Here is a 19,984-nt window from a genome sequence, read left to right as displayed (position 1 = left end):
CACAAATACACACTCAGGGGTTTTCAACCTCTATGCCTTGTCTCCCATGGCTCTTCATTCCCTCATCTTTGAGGAAAGGTTCCCGTCCTTCAGCAGGTCCTCTCCTTCTGTGCTGCCATTCCTGGGGTTCTTAGCAGCCACCTCTTCAGGTGTCTGTAAAGTCTTTGCAGTCTACTAACGGATGCTTCCTCTTAAGATGATACCTGCCTTTCATTGCTAGCCCTCCCTCCACAGAGTGGAGATTGACAGCCCAGCCCCCTGCCTGTGGGACATCTGGCCTCTCTCTGCTGCACAGCGAAGGCTGTGCTCAAACCTTTTAGCTTTCTCCCTGGGATGGATGTGAGTGAGACTGCCCTGACCCTGGGCAGTCCTGCAGGATGCTGCTGTTCCCTGGGTACCCACCCCTTGCGCTATCTATCTGAAATAAGCATGCTGTGCTGGCCCGAGGCAGGCTCCCGTGGCCTCTCAGGTTTAATTACAGCATGGTGGCCATGCTTCTGGGTGTCCTGAGGGCATGTGGTTCTGTGTGTATTTAAGATGAGGCGTCCATGGCGTCTTTGCTTGCCCTGTCTTTGCTCACTCGTTTATACTGTCTGTTGATTTTGGAGAAGTGAATCTAATTAGTAATGAATCTGCATGGCTAGAAAAGAGTATAAAATAGAAAAAGGGGCTTGAGTTGTTGGTAATACTTGGATGGATGGACAGACTGACTCACAGATTACAATCCACGGAGTTTTGAAAGTAATGTTTATTTACTCTTTTTCAACTCGTCCCTAACAGTTTGTGGAAGGGCTTGTGCCATGTGCCAGCTTTTGAACTACTGGTTTTGTACTTAAAATCAGAGTAACGGAAAGATTCTCCTTCCTAACCTAAGAGGACTCACTCGAAGTTCCGCACGTGACCTGGAATGCTGAGTCTGTGTCTGAGACGGACGCCCGCTGCCCCTCTGCTCCTGGGCACCCAGACCTCTGTTGTTCTGCTGCTCTTCCTGGAAGTGCCGGAGATGGGCATCAGACAGATGGACGGCCATGACTGCTGGGTTCTGTTTGCCTTCATCCCGTTATTAGGCAATTAATTCAGGGTTTATGATCATGGCATTTCTATTTAACTTACTGTAAAACCTAAACCTTCTTGCTTTCTAACTAATCAATCAAAAAGAAAGAATGCATTGATCTCATCAATCTTGAGTGAGAGTTTAGTTCTGCGGTGCTGGCTGGGGAGAGATGATCTCCAGTGAGCACAGGTGAGGACAGAGCAGTTTAGATGATCAAGGCCAGCAGGGCGATAACCAGCAGGCGACAGCTAGGAGTACTGCCACACTCTTAGTATTTCCCAGCTTCTGACCAGAAACAGCTCATGACAATTTAGGCTATTGTTATCTTGTATATGAAAGGGAGAGTGGGAAATTGTAAAAATAAATTGATTACGTATACTGTATTTTTAGGAAAAGTTCCAAAGAAAGATATTCCCAGAAATAATGTTTACTTCTAACTCTCTCTCTCTCTGTCTCTCTCTCTCTCTGTTTCTGTCTCTGTCGCTCTCTCCATTCCAGTACTTCTAAAAGTAGATTTTAGTGGAGCTCCGAATGTGCTGCCTATGCCATGGTGTGGTTCTAGAGCACTTTCATTCTTTCTCAAGGGATTCAACTTTCTCTCCTCTGTCCTGGAACTTACTCATCCACGTTGTTCTGTACTTCCCTTTGTAACGTATCAGGAAATATCATGGCACCTTTGCAAAACCTCTGCATATAGGGTAGGCCTTGGAACTCAGTAGTCAGGATAGTTCACTTCCCAAGTGCCAACCAAATAACAGCAAGAATCGAAGTCTCTTCATCACAGTGACTTGCGGAGTCTCAGGCCCGGCCCTGTGATGGTTGGTACCGATTTAAGGTTGGAGTAACTAAAAGATTTTATATCTGAATCTGAGAGGCACCATGAGGAAATTCCTTGGGTCCATCCGTAGAACACCAAGCCTCCGTCTGAGAAGGACGCCCGCTGCCCATCAGCTCCTGGGCACCCAGACCTCTGCTGTACTGCTCAACTCTTCCTGGAAGTGCAGGATGTGGGCACGTCCAGACAGACTGGGAGATTGAGGATAAACAGGGCTACATAGTGAAACCCTCTCCAAATAAAAGATTTCCCATAGGAATGGAGGAGCCTTTATTACTTAAACCTAGTGAGAGCTAGAAGGACTTTAATAGAGTGAGCCAAATTTGATGAGTGATTCTGAGATACTGAGATATGCTTATTTGGTTGACATCTCTAAAAGCCAGGTAGGATTTCTGGAACTTGAACATGACATTCTCAAAATACACATCTTTCTTAGGACAGCAGCATGTGACTTCTGTGCATGGTATGGTTTAAGTGACATCAAAGGACACATCTATATGATGTTTAGAGTCAGGAGGATGCTATGTTGAAAGACACCCGCCAAGGCCAGGTGTTAGCAGTGTGATGATTTGAAGAGTTAGTTAGGCCACGAGTGTTCCTCCCAGTGGATGCAGTGAAGACCACGGGGAAGGTGGCTTGCAGAGTTCCTTCCTGGTGGAGGATGTCGCCCTCACCAGGCAATTCAGTCCACCAGCACCCTGACTTTGGACTTCCCAGCATCAGAAGCATAAGAAAATAAATTTCTGATCTCTGTAAACTAACCAGTTCCTGGTGTTCTGTGATAGCAGCACAAATAGAGTAAGGCCAAGTCAGTGAAGAGGTCTCCCCCCTCCTCCCCCCTTCTCCCGCTCCCCCCTCCCTCCTCCCCCTTCTCCTTCTCCCCCTTCTCCTCCTCCTCCTCCTCCTCCTCCTCCTCCTCCTCCTCCTCCTCCTCCTCCTCCTCCTCTTCCTGCAGCTGCTGCTGCATCTGAGGACCATTGCTGTTTCACGTCTGTCACTCATGGGCATCTCTGCCTATTACAGTAATATGTTTGACTCTTTCGAGAGAGATGACACCTTGTAAACCACACTTCGTGAGAAGTACGCGGAAGAAGCATAGTTTGCACATAGTCAGGGCTCAGTAAGCACAATCCAAGGCATGGGAGTCTACAGAAGTCGAGTGGCACAGGCCTCTGCAATAGTGAGAGAGGGCATCAAGGAGGTCTGCGCAGTTCAGCGGCTGCACGGAACTCCTGTGGTTTGGGCCCAGACAGCTGCTAGTTCAGAGTACTTGTGTTTTTGTTATTACTGCTGTGTTGTTGTGGGGATTGGACCCAGGACACTTCCTGAAGTCCTCCACCACTGAGCCACATCTCCGGCTCTAAAGACATGCTCTTGAAAACCTTTCATCACGACATCTCAGCTTCAGCAGGCAAGAGAGCGGGAACCAGATCCCTGGGCTGTCTTCAGAGTCTATCCATCCGTATTCTGTCTTCTCTTCTACTCTTTTTTTGTTTGTTTGTTTTTTGTGTTTTTTGAGATAGGGTTTCTCTGTATAGCTCTGGCTGTCCTGGAACTCACTTTGTAGACCAGGCTGGCCTAGAACTCAGGCCTACCTGTGCCTCCCGAGTGCTGGGATTAAAGGTGTGCGCCACCACACCTGGCTTCTCTTCTACTCTTACTCTGGATAATTTTGATACTAGTTCCAGATGTCATATCATTTATTTATGAGTGTCTTGTATATGTCTCGTAATGTTTATATGTCTTAAAAACCTCAGCATTATCAGACCTAAACATTTATGTAAGTTATTAAGTGTTAAGTAATAATACTTTTCATTATGGAGGCTGACTCTTTCCCCTTATTTGAAAAGACTTTTAAAGACATTAGGAAATGAAAAATAGTAAACTGTTGTATGTCCTATCTTAGTGATAAGAGATTTTTCAAAAACTATAGCCATTAGTATTACTATAAAACTATTAAATATTTTCAGGATGAATTACTACTTATCAGTAGCCTTTCCTCCTTCTTTCATAAATATTGCTCCCGTATGACCAGGAACCTATGACTTACTCACGTTTCTGTGTCTTTGTCTTCCACTGTCTTTATAGGACAGCCCAAGCACTGGTATGAAAGAGTGTTCTTGTTTGTGTTCCACCTAAGGCCACACTCTGTAGTCCTTTGTATTCATTTCAACCCTTGAAGCTTCCCTCTGAGGCTGAGAGACAGCACTTGTCAGGCTCATTGTGAAGATGCCTTGAGAACGTGTGGAGTACAGCCCATGGAGCTTCATTGTAGCAGCCCACACTGTAGCAGGCAGTGCAGCCCACAGTGTAGCAGGCAGTGCAGCCCACAGTGTAGCAGGCTGTGCAGCCCACAGTGTAGCAGGCAGTGCAGCCCACAGTGTAGCAGGCAGTGCAGCCCACAGTGTAGCAGGCTGTGCAGCCCACACTGTAGCAGGCAGTGCAGCCCACAGTGTAGCAGGCAGTGCAGCCCACAGTGTAGCAGGCAGTGCAGCCCACAGTGTAGCAGGCAGTGCAGCCCACAGTGTAGCAGGCAGTGCAGCCCACAGTGTAGCAGGCAGTGCAGCCCACACTGTAGCAGGCAGTGCAGCCCACGGTGTAGCAGGCAGTGCAGCCCACAGAGTAGCAGGCATGCAGACACACAGTAGCAGGCAGTGCAGCCCACAGTGTAGCAGGCAGTGCAGCCCACAGTGTAGCAGGCAGTGCAGACCACAGTGTAGCAGGCAGTGCAGCCCACAGTGTAGCAGGCATGCAGCCACACTGTAGCAGGCGTGTGGCCTGTGCAGCCACACTGTAGCACCATGTGGTTTGGTGCCCGTCGTTCAGGGTTGCTCCCATTGAATTGATGTTGTAAATAAGTTATGTGGCTGAACAGTACATATGGATCAGCTTCCGTATTCAGTCTCCATCAAGTCTCATTACTGATTAGAATGGATGCGAAGTCAATCTAGGACACTGTAAAAGCAACATTAATATTCCCTCTGATAACGTTTTGTTGGTGCAGAGAAAATAAATCGAGTTCCCTGGCTTGAAGTCTGAGATCTGAGAGAAATTCTCAGAGTTGTAGAACTCAATGAAGGATCCACTTGGGAATGCTGAATTCTCTTCTCATGCTTTTCTATGCTGGTTGGGAAAAAAAAAAAAAAAAAAGGTGACAGTTTCACCTCCATGTCCAGCGAGGCTACGCTGATTCCAGGAGAAACCTTCCTGCCATTCTGTCCAGCTCCAATTTTCTGGTTTCCCCATGTTCCTTATGGAACTTTTCTCTGACCTTTAAACGGACCTGGCTTTCCTGTCCAATTTCTCGCTCACCTGTGTTTGTTCTTTTTCTTCTTGAATGCATTTTGATCATGCCTTTCTCCTCCAGTTCTTCCCAGATCCTCTCCACCTCCCTACCCCACAATTTTTTTCTCTTTCTAAATAAATAAAAGATCCAAGACCCCCCAAACCTATAAAAACAAAAATCAAAATGAATGAGCAAAAGACCAATTAAGACTCCCCTCCACCCAAAACCCAAACAATGCAAAACAAAACAGAAAGTCCACAAAGAAAGCAAGCACTTAGTTTGTGTTGGCACCTACTACTGGGCAGGAAGCTTGCCCTGGCTTGTGGGTCATATGCCCAGTGAGACTCCATTGGGAAAAACTGAGTTTTCATTTGCCAAACAAAGGGTATCAGTTGCAGTAGCTTCCTGGTTAGGTGTGGGACCTAATGTCCACTTTGCCCTCTTAGTGCTGGGACACCGACTGGGTTGATCCTGTGCAGGCCTTACAATGTGCTGCCACAGTGTCTGTGCCTCTGCTCTGTGTGGAGGATGCTGTTGCCTGGAGTCTCCCACCTTTGGCTCTCACAGTCTTGCTGCCTCCTCCTCTGTATAGCTCCCTGAGCAGGGGAGTGTAAGGGAGTTAGAGAAACGGGAGGAAGAGAGAGGGGAGCTAGAGAGTGGGAGCAAGGGAGAAAGGCTTGTTAAAGTCAGTAAAGCATGTGTGTTAGCGTACCAGAGTCCTCATCTCTCCAAACCTTAAAGAAAAGCATTTCTTCTTGTACATTAGAAGAAACAGAATCATGTCATTTGTGACATCCTCCAGTCACCGCTTAGAACCCAGACGTTTCCCGAGTCCCGAGAGAGCATGAGATGCGCAAAGATGACAGAGGCACTAGGGTTTGTACTTCCTTCCTGACCGTGTGGTAGGGTTAGCCACAGTTCTGCCTGAATGGATGGATGGAGATGTTGGACTTGCAAGGGCATGTAGAGCGTTCTGTCTGTCTGATCTTGCCCCACCTAAGTTTGTTCCCAACGTTTATTTTGTAGGTGGTAGAGATAAGCGTGGAGGTCCCATTTTAACATTTCCAGCCCGCAGCAATCATGACAGAATACGGCAGGAGGACCTCAGGAGGCTCATTTCCTATTTAGCCTGCATTCCCAGGTAAGCTCTGTGTGACTGCCTTGCCAATGTTTTCTGAAGTTCTCTGTCTAGAAGACAGCTAAACCGTAGGTCTAGTTCCAAAGAGAGATCAAACATAAAATTAAGATTGTGATCTTCATTTTTATTGCCACTTTTATAACCATCGTCTGATTATTCAAAACACTCTGGCTCAGGAACCAGAAGGCAGGCCTTCACGATTGCAGAACGTTGAGTGTTGATGGTGGACCTTGGGTGCTCATTTAGCTGGGATTTTAGGATCTTACACTGCCGAGTTGGAATTTAGGAGGTCTTCAGTGAGTCTTACAGCAAGCTCCACCACTCCAGATTATCAGAAACTTGTTCTTTTGGACAACCTGCGTGTATCTTTCTTACACTGAGCTTCCGTGCATCCCAAGTATTCTTTTGATGTGTAGCATGAAGTTTGTGAGACATTCAACATCTTTATCAGCTGGCTCATACTATCTTACCAGTTTGGAGATGCTATTAAATCTGAGAGATTAGTGACAGGCTTTCGGTGTGGATGTTGACCAAAACCGTGGGCAAGCAGTTTTTTATTTCCCAGAGAGTCTGAGTGAGGAGCTGTGAGGAGCCGAGTCAGTGTAAGGTGGGAACAAAGCACCCAGCAGAGAGACTCAGGAGGAAGTCGCCCTCACAGAGCCATTCTCCTCTCTCTGCTTCCCGGTGGCCATTCTCCTCTCTCTGCTTCCCGGTGGTCCAAGCGCACCCAGCCCCTCCTTAATCCTGTTGCCACAGGCCAAGAGGAAAGCTCTCCATCCCTGCTTCAGTTGCTTCTGTTAGGCTTGAGAAAAGTGACTCCTGCCGTTGAGATCAGTGCAAGGGGTGTGAGGTAAATAGAGCCACCATCGAGGTGGCTCTGCAGGTAGAGCTGATTGTCCTCAAGCCCAACAGCCTGATGTCACTCCCGGAGACTTACATGGTGGAAGGAGGGGACTGACTAGACAGCTGTCTGCTGGTCTCCACATGCACACACCTACACTCACAACTAAGTGTAAAAGAGTTACATTTTTATTAATTTAAGTTGAGGTACCTGGAATGGGGCCACCAAAATATGTGGTGTGTGACCGACCGTCCTGCACTGTTTAGATTGACGCCACGGTAGGTAGCTGTGCCCTCTCGTACTGAGCCTTGCAGTAGACAGAAGTCAGCTGTGTTCTTGACAGTGTGACTTACTGAGGGCACTCTTGAGGTCGTCCACTAAAATATCCACTGGGGCACAGCCAGTGTGTTTCGGCAGTGGCCAGTTGACAGAGCCTGTAAGGCTGGGGCTGCGGTTACCTCAAAAAGGTGTGTGGCCTTAGTGTGTGCCGGGCCATGGATTCTATGCCTGGCACCTGGAATTGAAGTGGATATTCCTTCAGTTGACTCAAAAATCATTAGGCTATTGGAAAGGTATGTGCAGCTGATAATTGGTTATCTGGTTATAACGTCTACATTGGTACAAGTGGAAAGGTTTACTTTCATGGTAGTATACAACTGTTCATTTACACTGTGACTTATCTGGGTGACACACCCTTCAAACTGTGTGTTAAAAATTATGAGCTTATATATAGAAGTAGAACGGTGCAGCGAACACCCACACACTTATAACTGAGTTTAACCATTTTTTTATCAAATTTTTTTGATTTGTAATTTTCCCTGGGGTACTGTGTGACACCCGCATCAGCACGTGACTGTGTTTGTAGTGCTTCATCTCCTGAATGTAGTCACTCCATTTCATTACCGTGATTTGCTTTTGTATTTCCAGTCCCAAGTGACAAGGAATGGCATTTTGTTTGTCTTTGGTTAAAAAGTAAATTCACAAGTAACCGAGGCATCCACCCAGGGATAATGGAGAAGCTCCAAGGTGGTCCTGATGGAGAGAGGTGGATACAGCCCGAGTCCCTTCTGATGTTCTTCAAGCTCAGTGCCTCCTGGGAGCACTCTAGAACAGTGGGATCAATACATGTCATCAGCAAATTAATAGCGTGGCCATTTTCTTGGATGTGGAACTTTGCTTGTAATACAATTTGTGTGATCATTTGTCGACATTTGTGAGAGGCATAAACCTGGCTCTCCCTTTCTGTGTAGGCTCTGATTCCACCAGTACTCTTCTGAGACGGGAAGGTAGTCCTCCCCTCCCCTAGCTCTTGGCCAGGCAGTGCGGGATTCACGGTAGGACTATGTGGAGAGGTTTGCTGATGGGTGCAAGGATCTCTTCCTTCCATCCTTGTTCTTCTGTTTGCTCTTTGTCATGCTGTCACTAAGTAAACCAGACTTTGTTCTCTGGCCACAAGCCCCACCAGTGAGCATAGATATGACTTGTGCTGCTGTGGTGTTTGGGTCACTTCTTCCGTCGCCTTAGAAATCATCAACAGTTTGAGAATTGCCATGCAAGTGTGACAAAAGAGTTTGTGTTCCCAGTGCGCACAAATGCCAGGGGGGTGTGGTAGCCTGCTTGTGATGCCAGCCTCGGAAGGCTGAGTGAGATGGGGATTCTCTGAGCAAGCTGACTAGGGAGACTAGCAGTATCGGCGAACGCTTCGTTTGATTGAGAAACCCTGTTTCAATGAATAAGCATAGAAGAGTTTTCTAAGATGATTCCTATATCACCCCTGGCCTTTGATAGGTACATGCACACATGTGCACATGCACACATGTACATTTAGCACCCACATACATAGACACAGGCAGACACAGTCAAAAGTGGAAAAAGAACAAAAATTTAACAGTTTGGAACAGCAGTGTTTCCCAGGCGGTCTCGTGGGGTCCCTAAAGCAGTGAACGTAGCCTCTGGGTGGCTTTTTCTATTGCCGTTTGAACTTTATTTTGTGTTTCCTAAGTTCTAGGGTGTTTTACCTTCTTTAGGATGCTTTCTGGTCGCTAAGTGGATAAGCTCTCCTGACTCCCTGACTCCTTGCTCATGAGCAGTGTGAAGACAACCAGTGCACTGATTTGAGACTGCTCGTGAGGCCCTCTTCATAGATTTCCTAGTTAAGAAAGTCACATCTTCCCAAGATCCGTTTCTGTCATCATGTGGAGGCAGGGCTTAAAGAACATGTTGCATGTGTCCCTTTGGTTGTAGCATATAGCAGTTGGACTTTGGGGTGCTGGCAGATCATTGCTCTTCCTAGGATGCCTAGCTTTAGATGTGAAGACAGACGCTACAGAAGGCTGCACGCTCAGCTCAGTTCATGTGTGGTGACTGTCACTTTGTGGGGAAGCTACCGGGTGGGGCCAGAAGGCTTAATCCTCCTGTAAGCCATGCAGTCCAGGCATACATAGTACAGTCAGGTTTGTTCTCTGCATGTTCCTCCTGGTAAGCCTGGAGTTAAAAGGGATTCCTTTTAAGCCTATTACAAGAGGGGCCTTACAGTTTTATATGCATACTACCTAAGACCATGCTAGGAAGGAGAAAGATAGGTTGCGAGCTAATTTTAAAAATGTCTTGGTTCAGTGAAGATAGACATATGAAATGAAGTCTCTCAAACATCCCATAGTGACCCAAACAAGCTGGTTTGCTTTGGTTTTCTGTGGGCCTGGAGTGGGTTGCTCTGGCAGGACACATGCTTCAATGCATGGAACCTTGGATGTTCACAAGCCCAGTGGGAATCCTAGAGACTTACGATGCTTAATATCCATGAGCTGGGGGTCCTAGGCCTGGGGAATGGGGCTGGGAAAGAGCTGATGCCTGTTCCAATGGTGTTAGCCATGTGATGGCACTAGCCCTGCCCGGGGTGGGGAGCAGTGTGAACTGTATACTGTGTGAGACTTGGAGCCACCTGTCAGCCACAATCAGTGGAGACCTGTATGGGATGTATGTGAGTACCTTTCTCATTGCTGAAGCCAAATATCTGGCAGCAAAGGATTTTTGTTTGTTTGTTTATTGTTGTTTTATGTGGTCTACGTGGGGTGTACAAGCAAGAGCAGGTGTCTACAGAGGTGAAGGTGGTGGATCCCTGGAGCTGGAGTTAAAATGGTTGTAAGTTAAGGCTGCATGTGGGTGGTAGGAATGGAACCTGCGCCCTCTGTATCACACTATGTGTCCTTAACCACTGAGCCATCTCCTCAGCCCCAGGGTTGAGTGTGACTCACAGTCTCACCTGATACCAGTCTGTCATAGTGGAGAGGGTTGCCTGAGCAGAGCATTTCAAATCATCGTGGACACGAAGGGAACGGACCGAGGTTACAGGAAGGGGCCAGGACAGAATACAGCAAGGATGTGTTTAGTGACCCCCCTTTTGGAATAATAGCATGAAAAACCCTTCAGGGAACAAATTCATTGATTAGGTCAGAACACCCCAACCACCACCACCACCCTGTGATCTTTTTTGGAAATACCATCAGAAACTGCAAAAGGTGTAATGTACTAGTTACCTAAGTCTAGTCAGGTTAGCAAGATTAACCACCACCGGGAGGTGACAGCTTAGTCATAACATTTTTCTAAGCGTCATTAACACTTGTATAGTGTTGTAGTTTTCTTTGTGTTATCTCAATAAAACACCCTGACCAAAGCAACTTGGGAAGGAAGAGTTTATCCTTCCAGGTCGTAATCCATCACTGGAAGTCAGGGTAGGAAGTCAGAGCAAAAGGCCTGGCTCAAGAGCCGTGGAAGAATGCTGCCTGCCTGCCGGCTTGCTCTCTGGCTCGTGCTCATCCAGCATGCTCACACAGCTCAGACCCACCCGTCCTCCCATGGTATGCTGGGCCCTTCCACACCAATTATGACAGTTCCTCACAGACACACTTGTGAGCCATCTGACCTGGGAAATCCCTCAATGGAGAGTCCCTCAGATGGCTCTAGGCTATGTCCAGTTGACAGCTAAAGCTAATTAGGACAGGTGATAAGCAGGGCTGTTGGACCATCTGTTTTCTCGCCTGGGCTTTAACCACTATGCCCCTGTGCCTGTGAACCAGGTCTCTGTTGAGTTCCACAACAGACATTTCTGGAATATTTATGTGTCTTTGCATTTGTTAAGCTTTGAAAGCTGGTTACAGTGTTCGTATGAGACAGGGCAGGGAGGAAAACGACATTCTTCGAGGTGTTTGGAGGGCGAAGGACAGAATAGGGAGCCAAGCTGGTGCAAGAGAGAATGCTGTTAGCTTTAGATGTATTTTCTTTACATTGCACCAACATCTAGCAGTAACCAATGGCTTTCTGGACTTCTAGCGTGAGTGGGTTATCTCAGTTTGGATTCCAGTGAGAGTGGGTTATCTCCGTTTGGATTACACAGGCAGAAGTTATAAATGCAGGCTGTTCATGTTAGGTGCCTATCTCCTTCAAGCCTCACTGAGATTCCTCCAGGTCTCAGGTTTCCAAGGCTCGTAGGCAGTCTTTACCTGCTTATAGCCTGGTGCCAGCATCTCCCCGAGGTAGACTGTTGGAGTCTGCTTTGTAATGATGGATTGTAGGTGAGCCTTACCTCTGTAAGGCAGTACTGAATTTCCATAAAGCCTTGACATTACAATGTTGTAAGAACATAGTGTTTTCTTCCTCTCTCAGGATGCCTTGATTCTCAGTTTTTTGTTTTCCTGGTTTTGTTTTTTTGTGAGACTGAGTACCAGGTAGCCCAGGTGGCCTGGAACTCAGAATAGAGTTGAGGATCACCTTGAACTTCTCCCAAGTGTGGAGATTACAGGCGTGCACTCCCACACATGGTTCCTGTAGTGTGGGTGTCACACGTGGTGCGTGCTGGACAACCTGCCAACTGAGACACACTTCACACTTATTGACACTTCACCCTTAGACACACTTCACACCGCGCACTGTTGCAGATGTGCATCGTGGTCACTCTCCGTCTATTCCAGTTTGAGATTTAGTAAAATGAGCAAGTGCTCCCCCCTTCCTTAGAGACGGGGCTTGCTTGTTTCCTAAGCCGGTCTCAGTCTTGGCTTCTGTGTCCCTCCTTCCTCAGCATCCTCAGTGCTAGAACTGCAGGCTCTGAACACCATGCCTGGCTGTGGCTGACATTTCTGTTTGTTTAACTGCCAAGGTCTTAGAAAGGAAAACCATGTTACTCCTAACACAATTTGGATTTGTGCCAGGAGCCAGGATTGTTCCCCGCTACCACATTTCATAATGATATGAGTGTAGTCTAAGTACAGACATACACCTAGGCTTTCCTCACAGACCTTATCAAAATGATGTCAGGAACCCCCTGGTGGAACAGGGTTGGAGGAAAGGGACCACAGCCAGACTCTGGAAAGCGCTCAGCATCACCCTGCTTGCCGCTGGGTGGCCTTGGAAATCCTGAAAGTAAAGTTGTTCCAGCTTGGGCTCTGCGTGCCATACTGTGAGTTTGTATCTTCTTAGTACTCCCCAAGGGTCTTTGTCTGTGGTAGTTACTAATCGAGTGTGTGTCCCATCAGTGAACAACACAGAGAAGGCAAGAATGCAACACCGTATCTATGAAGAATTAAAATCCTAAGGACTTTTGAGCTGAACTCTTTTAGAATCCACTGTTCTGCCTTCATTCCTTTGTGGTCAGGTTCTGGTCTCTTCTGGTGTCAGGGAGGGTGGGGTCCCCATCCATGTGTGTGTGTGTGTGTGTGTGTGTGTGTGTGTGTGTGTGTGTGCGTGCGTGCGTGCGTGCGTGAGAGAGAGAGAGAGAGAGAGAGAGGTCTGTCTGTCCATCTGTCCACCCATCCATCCATCCATCCATCCATCCATCCGTCTGTCCACATCCCCATCCGTCAGTCTGTCAGACTATCCACCTCGAACATGCCTGTTGGGGAAGTGCATGCATGTTTGTGCACAGGTAGATGTACTTGTGTGGGTGTGCTCACAGAAGGTCAGAGGATGTCAGATGTCCTGCTCTAACAACTTTTGGCCTTATTCCCTGGAGTGTCTCTGAACTTGGAGCTAGGCTGGCAGTCAGCAAGCCCCAGGATCCTGCTGTCTTCATCCCCTCACAGTGGCCGGTTAGAGGAATGCAAGGCCATACTCAGTGGGTTTTGTTTTGTTTTGATTGTTTGTTTTTGTTTTCCCCATCTTATTTTGTTCTTGTGCCTTGCCTGCCTGCCTGCCTGCCTGCCTGTCCCTTCCCCCGTGCAGTAATCACAAAGGCCAGCAGAGGGCCTCAAATCCCTTGGGACTGGAGTCATAAATGGCAGGGAGCTACCTTAGGAATGCTGGGAAAGGAACCTGGGTCCTCTGGAAGAGCAGCCAGTGCTTTCCACCCTAACACACCCCGGTTATGAGTGTGGGCGCTTGGGGCTGTGAGCCCCAGTCCTCATACTGTCCACACGCCAGCCGCTGAGCTCACTCATCAGCCTCTTTCCTGCTCTGCAGTGAGGAAGTCTGCAAGCGAGGGTTCACAGTGATTGTGGACATGCGCGGCTCCAAGTGGGACTCCATCAAGCCGCTGCTGAAGATCCTGCAGGAGTCCTTTCCGTGCTGCATCCACATAGCCCTGATAATCAAGCCCGACAACTTCTGGCAGAAACAGAGGACGAATTTTGGCAGCTCCAAATTTGAATTTGAGGTAAGGCTCACTCTGGGTAGCCACATCCCAACGTCACAGGCAAGGCTGATGATAAATAAGCTGGTGCGTCCTCACCACAGCGGGCTGATGACAGGTCTTGAAAGCCGAGTATCAAGCATGGCCTACATGCCTTATGTGTGCATAGTAAGTGTTTGTTATTGCTTAAAGTAGATGCCTTCGCTCCCTCTCCTGGTGTGGTGGCTTTTGATACAGCGGTTTGGATTTCAGTTCTCTGGGGTTAGGGTGCGGGACCACTGTAGCTTGGAAGGAGAATTCTGTCCCATTCACTTGAACAGTTCCCCCTGTCAGCACCGGCTGTGTGGCTGCAGATCCGGGCAGCTGCCTCATCCTGGGTATGAGGGAATGGCAGGGGCAGTGAGCTTATCTGGTCATCGGCAATGGTGAGACTCGCCAGCCACTGTACATGTTGTCTTTCACTTGTAAAAGTGGACGGAGTCCTTTAGAACTGTAGAGTTCTGCATTCAGCTGGGCCTGGACGACGGCTGTCAGATGGTTATAAAAAGTAAACCAAAGCCTGCTAATTTATTTTCTTTCCCATTGAGAGCCGCCTCTCCGTAAGCCACCACAGTTCTGACAAAGGCTTTTGATGTGGTCAGTTTAATGGGATGATTAGAGGAGAAAGTATTGCAGACGGCCTGACGCTTGGCTCAGGCCCTGTTCTGTAATAGGACTGGAATAGTCCCTTGTAATAAATTCTAACCGTTCCTGGTAGAAGAAGGAAGAGCGTGCTGTCTCTGCCATCTCTGCCTGAGTATTAGGTTTCATTGGAAATGAACCATGTTTTAAGGTAAATAATATTCCATAGTGAAACAGCATCGGCTGTAGTTGTCAGCGCGTCTCCTTGTGTGTACGACTTGGCTTTTAAAATACCTCCCCATAGTGCTAATTTTCCTATCTGGAATTAAAATCTGATTTTAGTTTAAGTTTGAAACTACTTTGAAGTGGTTTAAGTAAAATATAAAGCATACTTTTATCCTCATACACAATAAGTGGTAATTTTGAAAGATAATTTACTGGCTCTTAGGTATTTGTTATGGAAAATTTAAAGTGTAATGTATTTTAATTATACGTGTTCTAAGTAAAAAAAAAAAAGTAGTAGTTTGCACTCATACAAGTATTTGCTAATGTTATTTATTAGTCTCTGACCCCGGGCTCCTGACCTGGCTGTCTCTGCATGGCTGCCAGTCTCACTGTGGGTGGATGCCTCCATGGAGGTTACTGATGGCTCAGCAGATGGATAAGAAAAAGCCCACTGTAGCACACTGTAGGCTAAGGCAGTGCAGGTTTGAGCCACTCTCTCCAGACTGTTGCCACGTGCTGATTTTTACACCAGCCAGCATGGAGATGTCACTTCTAGGTTTGTGTCTGGCTAGAAGTGGCGAGGTGGTGTAGACAGTCTGTTTTTCTTTCAGTTCCATATCAGCTCAGTTTCCATTATGTTTGCATCTTATTACCCCAGCCTCATGATTTCCCTGAGGCATCTAGTAGCATCAGTGTGCTTCACACACACACACACACACACACACACACACACACACAACCACACACACCCTGCACATCAGGTTGAGAGTTCTGGCTTAGGCTGGGATAACCTGAAGCTTCGTTAGTATTAAGTTGGGATGCGGGACGTGCTATGCACAGCGGCTAAGCTGTTCAGGAGTGGGTGGTTATCACAGGGAAGCTGCTATTTCCAGTGTCTTTAACTGTGTAGGATTGTGGCAGGTTATCACAGGGAAGCCGCAATTCCCAGTGTCTTTACCCTGTGAAATCACTTTCAACAGCTCTCGTCTGAAGCCTGAGATATTAATAAGACTACCATTTAGGTCCTTCCCATTCTTCAAGTGGAATCTAGTTGGGGCTTATGGAAATCACAGTTGGATGCTGCGGGGCGTTCTGACTAACGTGCTACTTCAGTGGAGTTTCTATCACATTGATAATGAGCCCCCCTCTGCATTCTGGGGAGGCAGATCCAGACACAGACTGGGTCTTCTATAAGCACATTCCTTTGAACTTGGGAAACCTCTGTGACCACTGTAAGTTACAGGACGATATGATCACATAAAACTGGTTCATCTTCTCATACGTAATTTTTTTTTTCCTCCTGAAGACAAATATGGTCTCCTTAGAAGGCCTTACCAAAGTAGTTGATCCTTCCCAGCTAACTCCCGAGTTTGACGGCTGCCTGGAATACAACCATGAGGAGTGGATAGAAATCCGAGTAGCTTTCGAGGAGTACATTAGCAATGCAGCCCATATGCTGTCACGGCTAGAGGAACTTCAGGATGTTCTCGCCAAAAAGGAGTTGCCTCAGGACCTAGAGGGGGCTCGGAACATGATCGACGAGCACTCCCAGTTGAAGAAGAAGGTGATCAAGGCCCCCATTGAGGACTTGGACTTAGAAGGGCAGAAGCTGCTTCAGCGGATACAGAGCAGCGACAGTTTCCCCAAAAAGAACTCAGGCTCGGGCAATGCAGACCTGCAGAACCTCCTGCCCAAGGTGTCCACCATGCTAGACAGGCTGCACTCCACCCGGCAGCACCTCCACCAGATGTGGCACGTGAGGAAACTGAAGCTGGACCAGTGCTTCCAGCTGCGGCTGTTCGAACAGGATGCTGAGAAGGTAAAGGGGGAGGGGCGTGTCGACCTGACAGGACAGGGGTTTGCTGCTGGGTTAGTGGGTCTCACAGCCAAGACTCATGCGATCAGGTGAGAAAAGAGAAGGAGAAAAGCAGTAGGTCTGTCTGTGTTACCACGACCACACCACAGCAGAGGCCGTCCAGAGGCCGTGCTTACACCTGGCTTCCAGTTCTGTTCACAGCGCAATGCTCTGCTGCTTTAGAAAGTGTGCAGGCAAGGCAAGCGTGGGCTTTTTGTTGTTGTTGGTGGTGGGTTTTTTTTTGTTTTGTTTTGTTTTTTTGTTTTTTTTTTTTTGTTAAAAGTACAAATTTCATGCTTGTATTTTTAAAAGCAACAACTTTATATATAGATTTTTCTGGTGCTGCCTCTCTCCTCAAACAAAGCCATCGAACCCCATTCAGACCTATAGCTGTGTCCTTTGTAACAAGAGAGAGAGAGATGCCATTGAAAACGCATTTCTGTGTGATCCAGGCAGTACTGCCCTGTGTTCTCATGTGCTGTTCCTGTGTGCTAGAGACAACAGCTGGTCACAGGGAATGTTCATTCATCACCAGCTAATGTATTCTTTGCAATGCCAAAGAAAAGGACACTTGCAAACAGGAGTGAGTCCTTTGCAAGTCATGAACATGGGTGAAGTCATCCCTCTTAACTTGTGGGCATTGGCTTGGTTTGGTTTGGCTTGGTTTGATTTTTCAAGGGCTGGTTAACTTACTGTAGAGTAAAAAAAGAAAAAACTTATATTAGAAAATTTTGATACAGTACATTAAAAGGACTTTTGTTGGGTGACAGTATCACTGGGTTACAGGAGTAACCTAAGCTTAAACCCCTCAAGTCCTTTAAAATCTTTTTGTTAGTTTTGTTGTTTGCATTTGCTCAGGGTTCTCTGTCTGTCTTGTGCTAAAGACGGTACTGTTTCAGTCAGCCGTTGGTAACCTGTGTGGATCCTAAGGCGGAGATCAGAGATCCCTGGTTCTGGCCCGAGCAGTGTGACATCTCTAGAGGAAGGGTTCTGGGCACAGAAGACAGAAGTTTCCCTTAGCGTGGGGGAGTGAGCTGAGACTTTCCTGGGAATCTGCTGCTGTAGAAGCACCTGCTTGTTCCCGGAGGAGCTCTCGGAGCAGCGACTCCCCACACGCCCTCAGCCCCGTCTCTCTCTGCGGTGGTTCCAGCCTGTCTTTTTCTCCCGGTAGATGTTTGACTGGATCACTCACAACAAAGGCCTGTTTCTGAACAGCTACACGGAGATCGGGACCAGCCACCCGCATGCCATGGAACTTCAGACGCAGCACAATCATTTTGCCATGAACTGTATGGTAAGCCGCTGTCAGATCCCACAGATCCTGACCCACCAAAGGTTTTTAGCAAACGGGAGGCGTTAGTGGCTGGAGCACCCGTACCTCACACGGGTCGTGTGGAGTCATCAGGGTGACAGTGGACATAAAAATGATCATTGCCACTCTTTCATTTTCTGTCTGACTTTGGATGATCTCTTTGACCTCTTTGACCCTCAGTTGCCTAATCTATGAAGTGGGTACACTATCTATTTTTGATGTATTTGTGGTATTTACTCTGTATGTATAAAGCACTTTAGTATACTTTGCAAGATGTAGTTAGTGCTCAAGAAATCATAACTAACACCTGTGATGCTACCCAGTTAAAGCAGGTAAGGCACTCCTAAAAATGTGAGAGATGTCTCTTCTCTTCCGTCCTCCCCTTCCTCCCTCCTCCCCTCCCTCCTCCTCAGCTCTCATCTTTTTATTTTCAACATTACGTCTGTGTTACCGTTCTCAGTTACGCCTCAGTTAGGATGCGCTGTGGACAGCAGGTCAGGAGCTTTCTGGGCTTTTCTCGTCCCCTGTTCTGACACCTGCATGAGGCTTCAGCCATCACGCATGCCTGGCAAATGTGGCCCACTAGCTTTTGGTCTTTTGTCCTACTGCCTGGAGTGTTTTGAGGAACCTTAAAGCATAGAAGACTAAATGCAAGTCTGTGCATAGGGAATCTTTAAAGGAACCACATTAAGCAAGATCAAGAATGATGCTCATTCTAGCATAACATACAAGCTTGAGGGTAAGAGCTAAAGCGTAGGTCCTTGTGGGAGGGATGACGCATGGCAGAGCCGTGTGCAGGCTCTGAAGGGCTGTGTGGCTCACCATGCCTCTGGTTGTGCTGAAAATGCTAGACCACGGGAAATGAGAGGCACAAAGACCGGCATAGTCTGATCAGGAAATGAACCTGACAAAGGACTATAGATTCAAGTCTATGTATGAGCATCTGTAGTCCCCCAGGAGGATCCTTCCTTCCTTCCTTCCTTCCTTCCTTCCTTCCTTCCTTCCTTCCTCCTCCTCCTCCTTCTTAATGTGCATTGGCGTTTTGCCTGTATGCATGCATGGGGGAGGATGTTAGATATTGGAGCTGCAGACAGTTGTGAGCTGCCAGGTGGGTGCTTGGAACTGAACCTGGGTCCTCTGAAAGAATATTCAGTGCGCCTAATCACTGAGCTATCTCTTCCGCCCCAGGAGGACCATTTCAATGGGCTGCCCTTCCCTTGTTCTAACCATTCTAAGTGAGAACCTCTGCATACACTCTCTGATAGACTACAGAGTAGCCTTTTCTCTTGAGGAGTCAGAGAAAACATTAGCAAATTCAGCCACTTTAAGGAGAAATAAGGGACAGGGGAGGAACATGGAAGGTAACTGCTCAGTCACTCCTCATGAAGATCTGCAGCCCGAGCAGAGAAGATACAGGCGTCAGCTTCCCATGGTGACAGGGTGCCTGAGATCCATAGCCAATGCAGGGAAGATACAGAGTTCAGTTTCTGAGCTTTCAGCCCAGGCTGGCTTGGCTCTTATTTCTGACACTAATCATGTGTCGAAGGCAGGAAGTGAGTGTGGGTCAGGGCTGCCTCATGGGGTCCAGGAAGCAAACAAAGGGAAGGGAGCAAGGCTCCCAATAGATCTTGCAGAGGCTCACCTGCTTCCTATAGCTAGACCCGTCTCTACTAGTGCTATCTGCTAAGGACAAAGCTTAGCAAATGCTCCGCATGGGAATCTTTGGGAGACATCCCAAACCCAGAGCACACTGCTCTCAATTTAAAGGAAGCTAGTTAAATATATTTTAATTAACATACCCACACAAGCCAGGAGCCTGTTCTCACTACTGTCACACCTCCATGGAGTAACCTCTGCCTCTGCTGCTTAGGACATGAATGGTCCATGAGTTTGTAGCAAAGGAATGTGGGCGGGGCTTGTCTGTGCCAAGGCAACTCCACCGGGTTCTGGTTGGATGATAACAGAAAAGATCAGCAAATGAAGGTGCAAAGGAAGCCAAGGAGAGAGTTCTGTGTGCTAGGGTTAGGACTCAGTGAGCTGTGGTAAGGAGGGGGCCACTGCAGACTAGTGGCAGTGTGGCTCAGAGGGGTGGGAAGAAGAGGAGCCCCGAGAGGAAGGAATTGGGCAGGCTGGCTAAGTTAGTAGTGAGTAGCAGGAGGCAAAGATTTATCTCCCACTCAGGGGTCGCACAGACAGGA

The 19,984-nt window shown here is 47.6% G+C and overlaps 1 protein-coding gene across 9 annotated transcripts in view; it reads left to right on the top strand.

Annotated features, from left to right (window-relative positions):
- Positions 1 to 19,984, top strand: part of Trio (triple functional domain (PTPRF interacting)) — a 295,200-nt gene that overhangs the window by 106,913 nt on the left and 168,303 nt on the right. For all 9 annotated transcript variants that reach the window (XR_001781509.2, XR_001781508.2, NM_001081302.1 and 6 more), the window contains exons 3-6: positions 6,202 to 6,316; positions 13,605 to 13,797; positions 15,926 to 16,438; positions 17,646 to 17,768. Coding sequence is in view for 7 of the 9 variants with exons in the window: in NM_001081302.1 (NP_001074771.1) it covers positions 6,202 to 6,316; positions 13,605 to 13,797; positions 15,926 to 16,438; positions 17,646 to 17,768 (944 nt within the window). In the remaining 2 variants the exon portion in view is untranslated. The remainder of the gene's footprint in view (positions 1 to 6,201; positions 6,317 to 13,604; positions 13,798 to 15,925; positions 16,439 to 17,645; positions 17,769 to 19,984) is intronic.

This window comes from Mus musculus, chromosome 15 (genome assembly GCF_000001635.26).
Source record: "Mus musculus strain C57BL/6J chromosome 15, GRCm38.p6 C57BL/6J".
NCBI lineage: Eukaryota > Metazoa > Chordata > Mammalia > Rodentia > Muridae > Mus > Mus musculus.
Note: the sequence above shows the minus strand (reverse complement) of the source record. Positions and strands in the feature narration are given on the sequence as shown.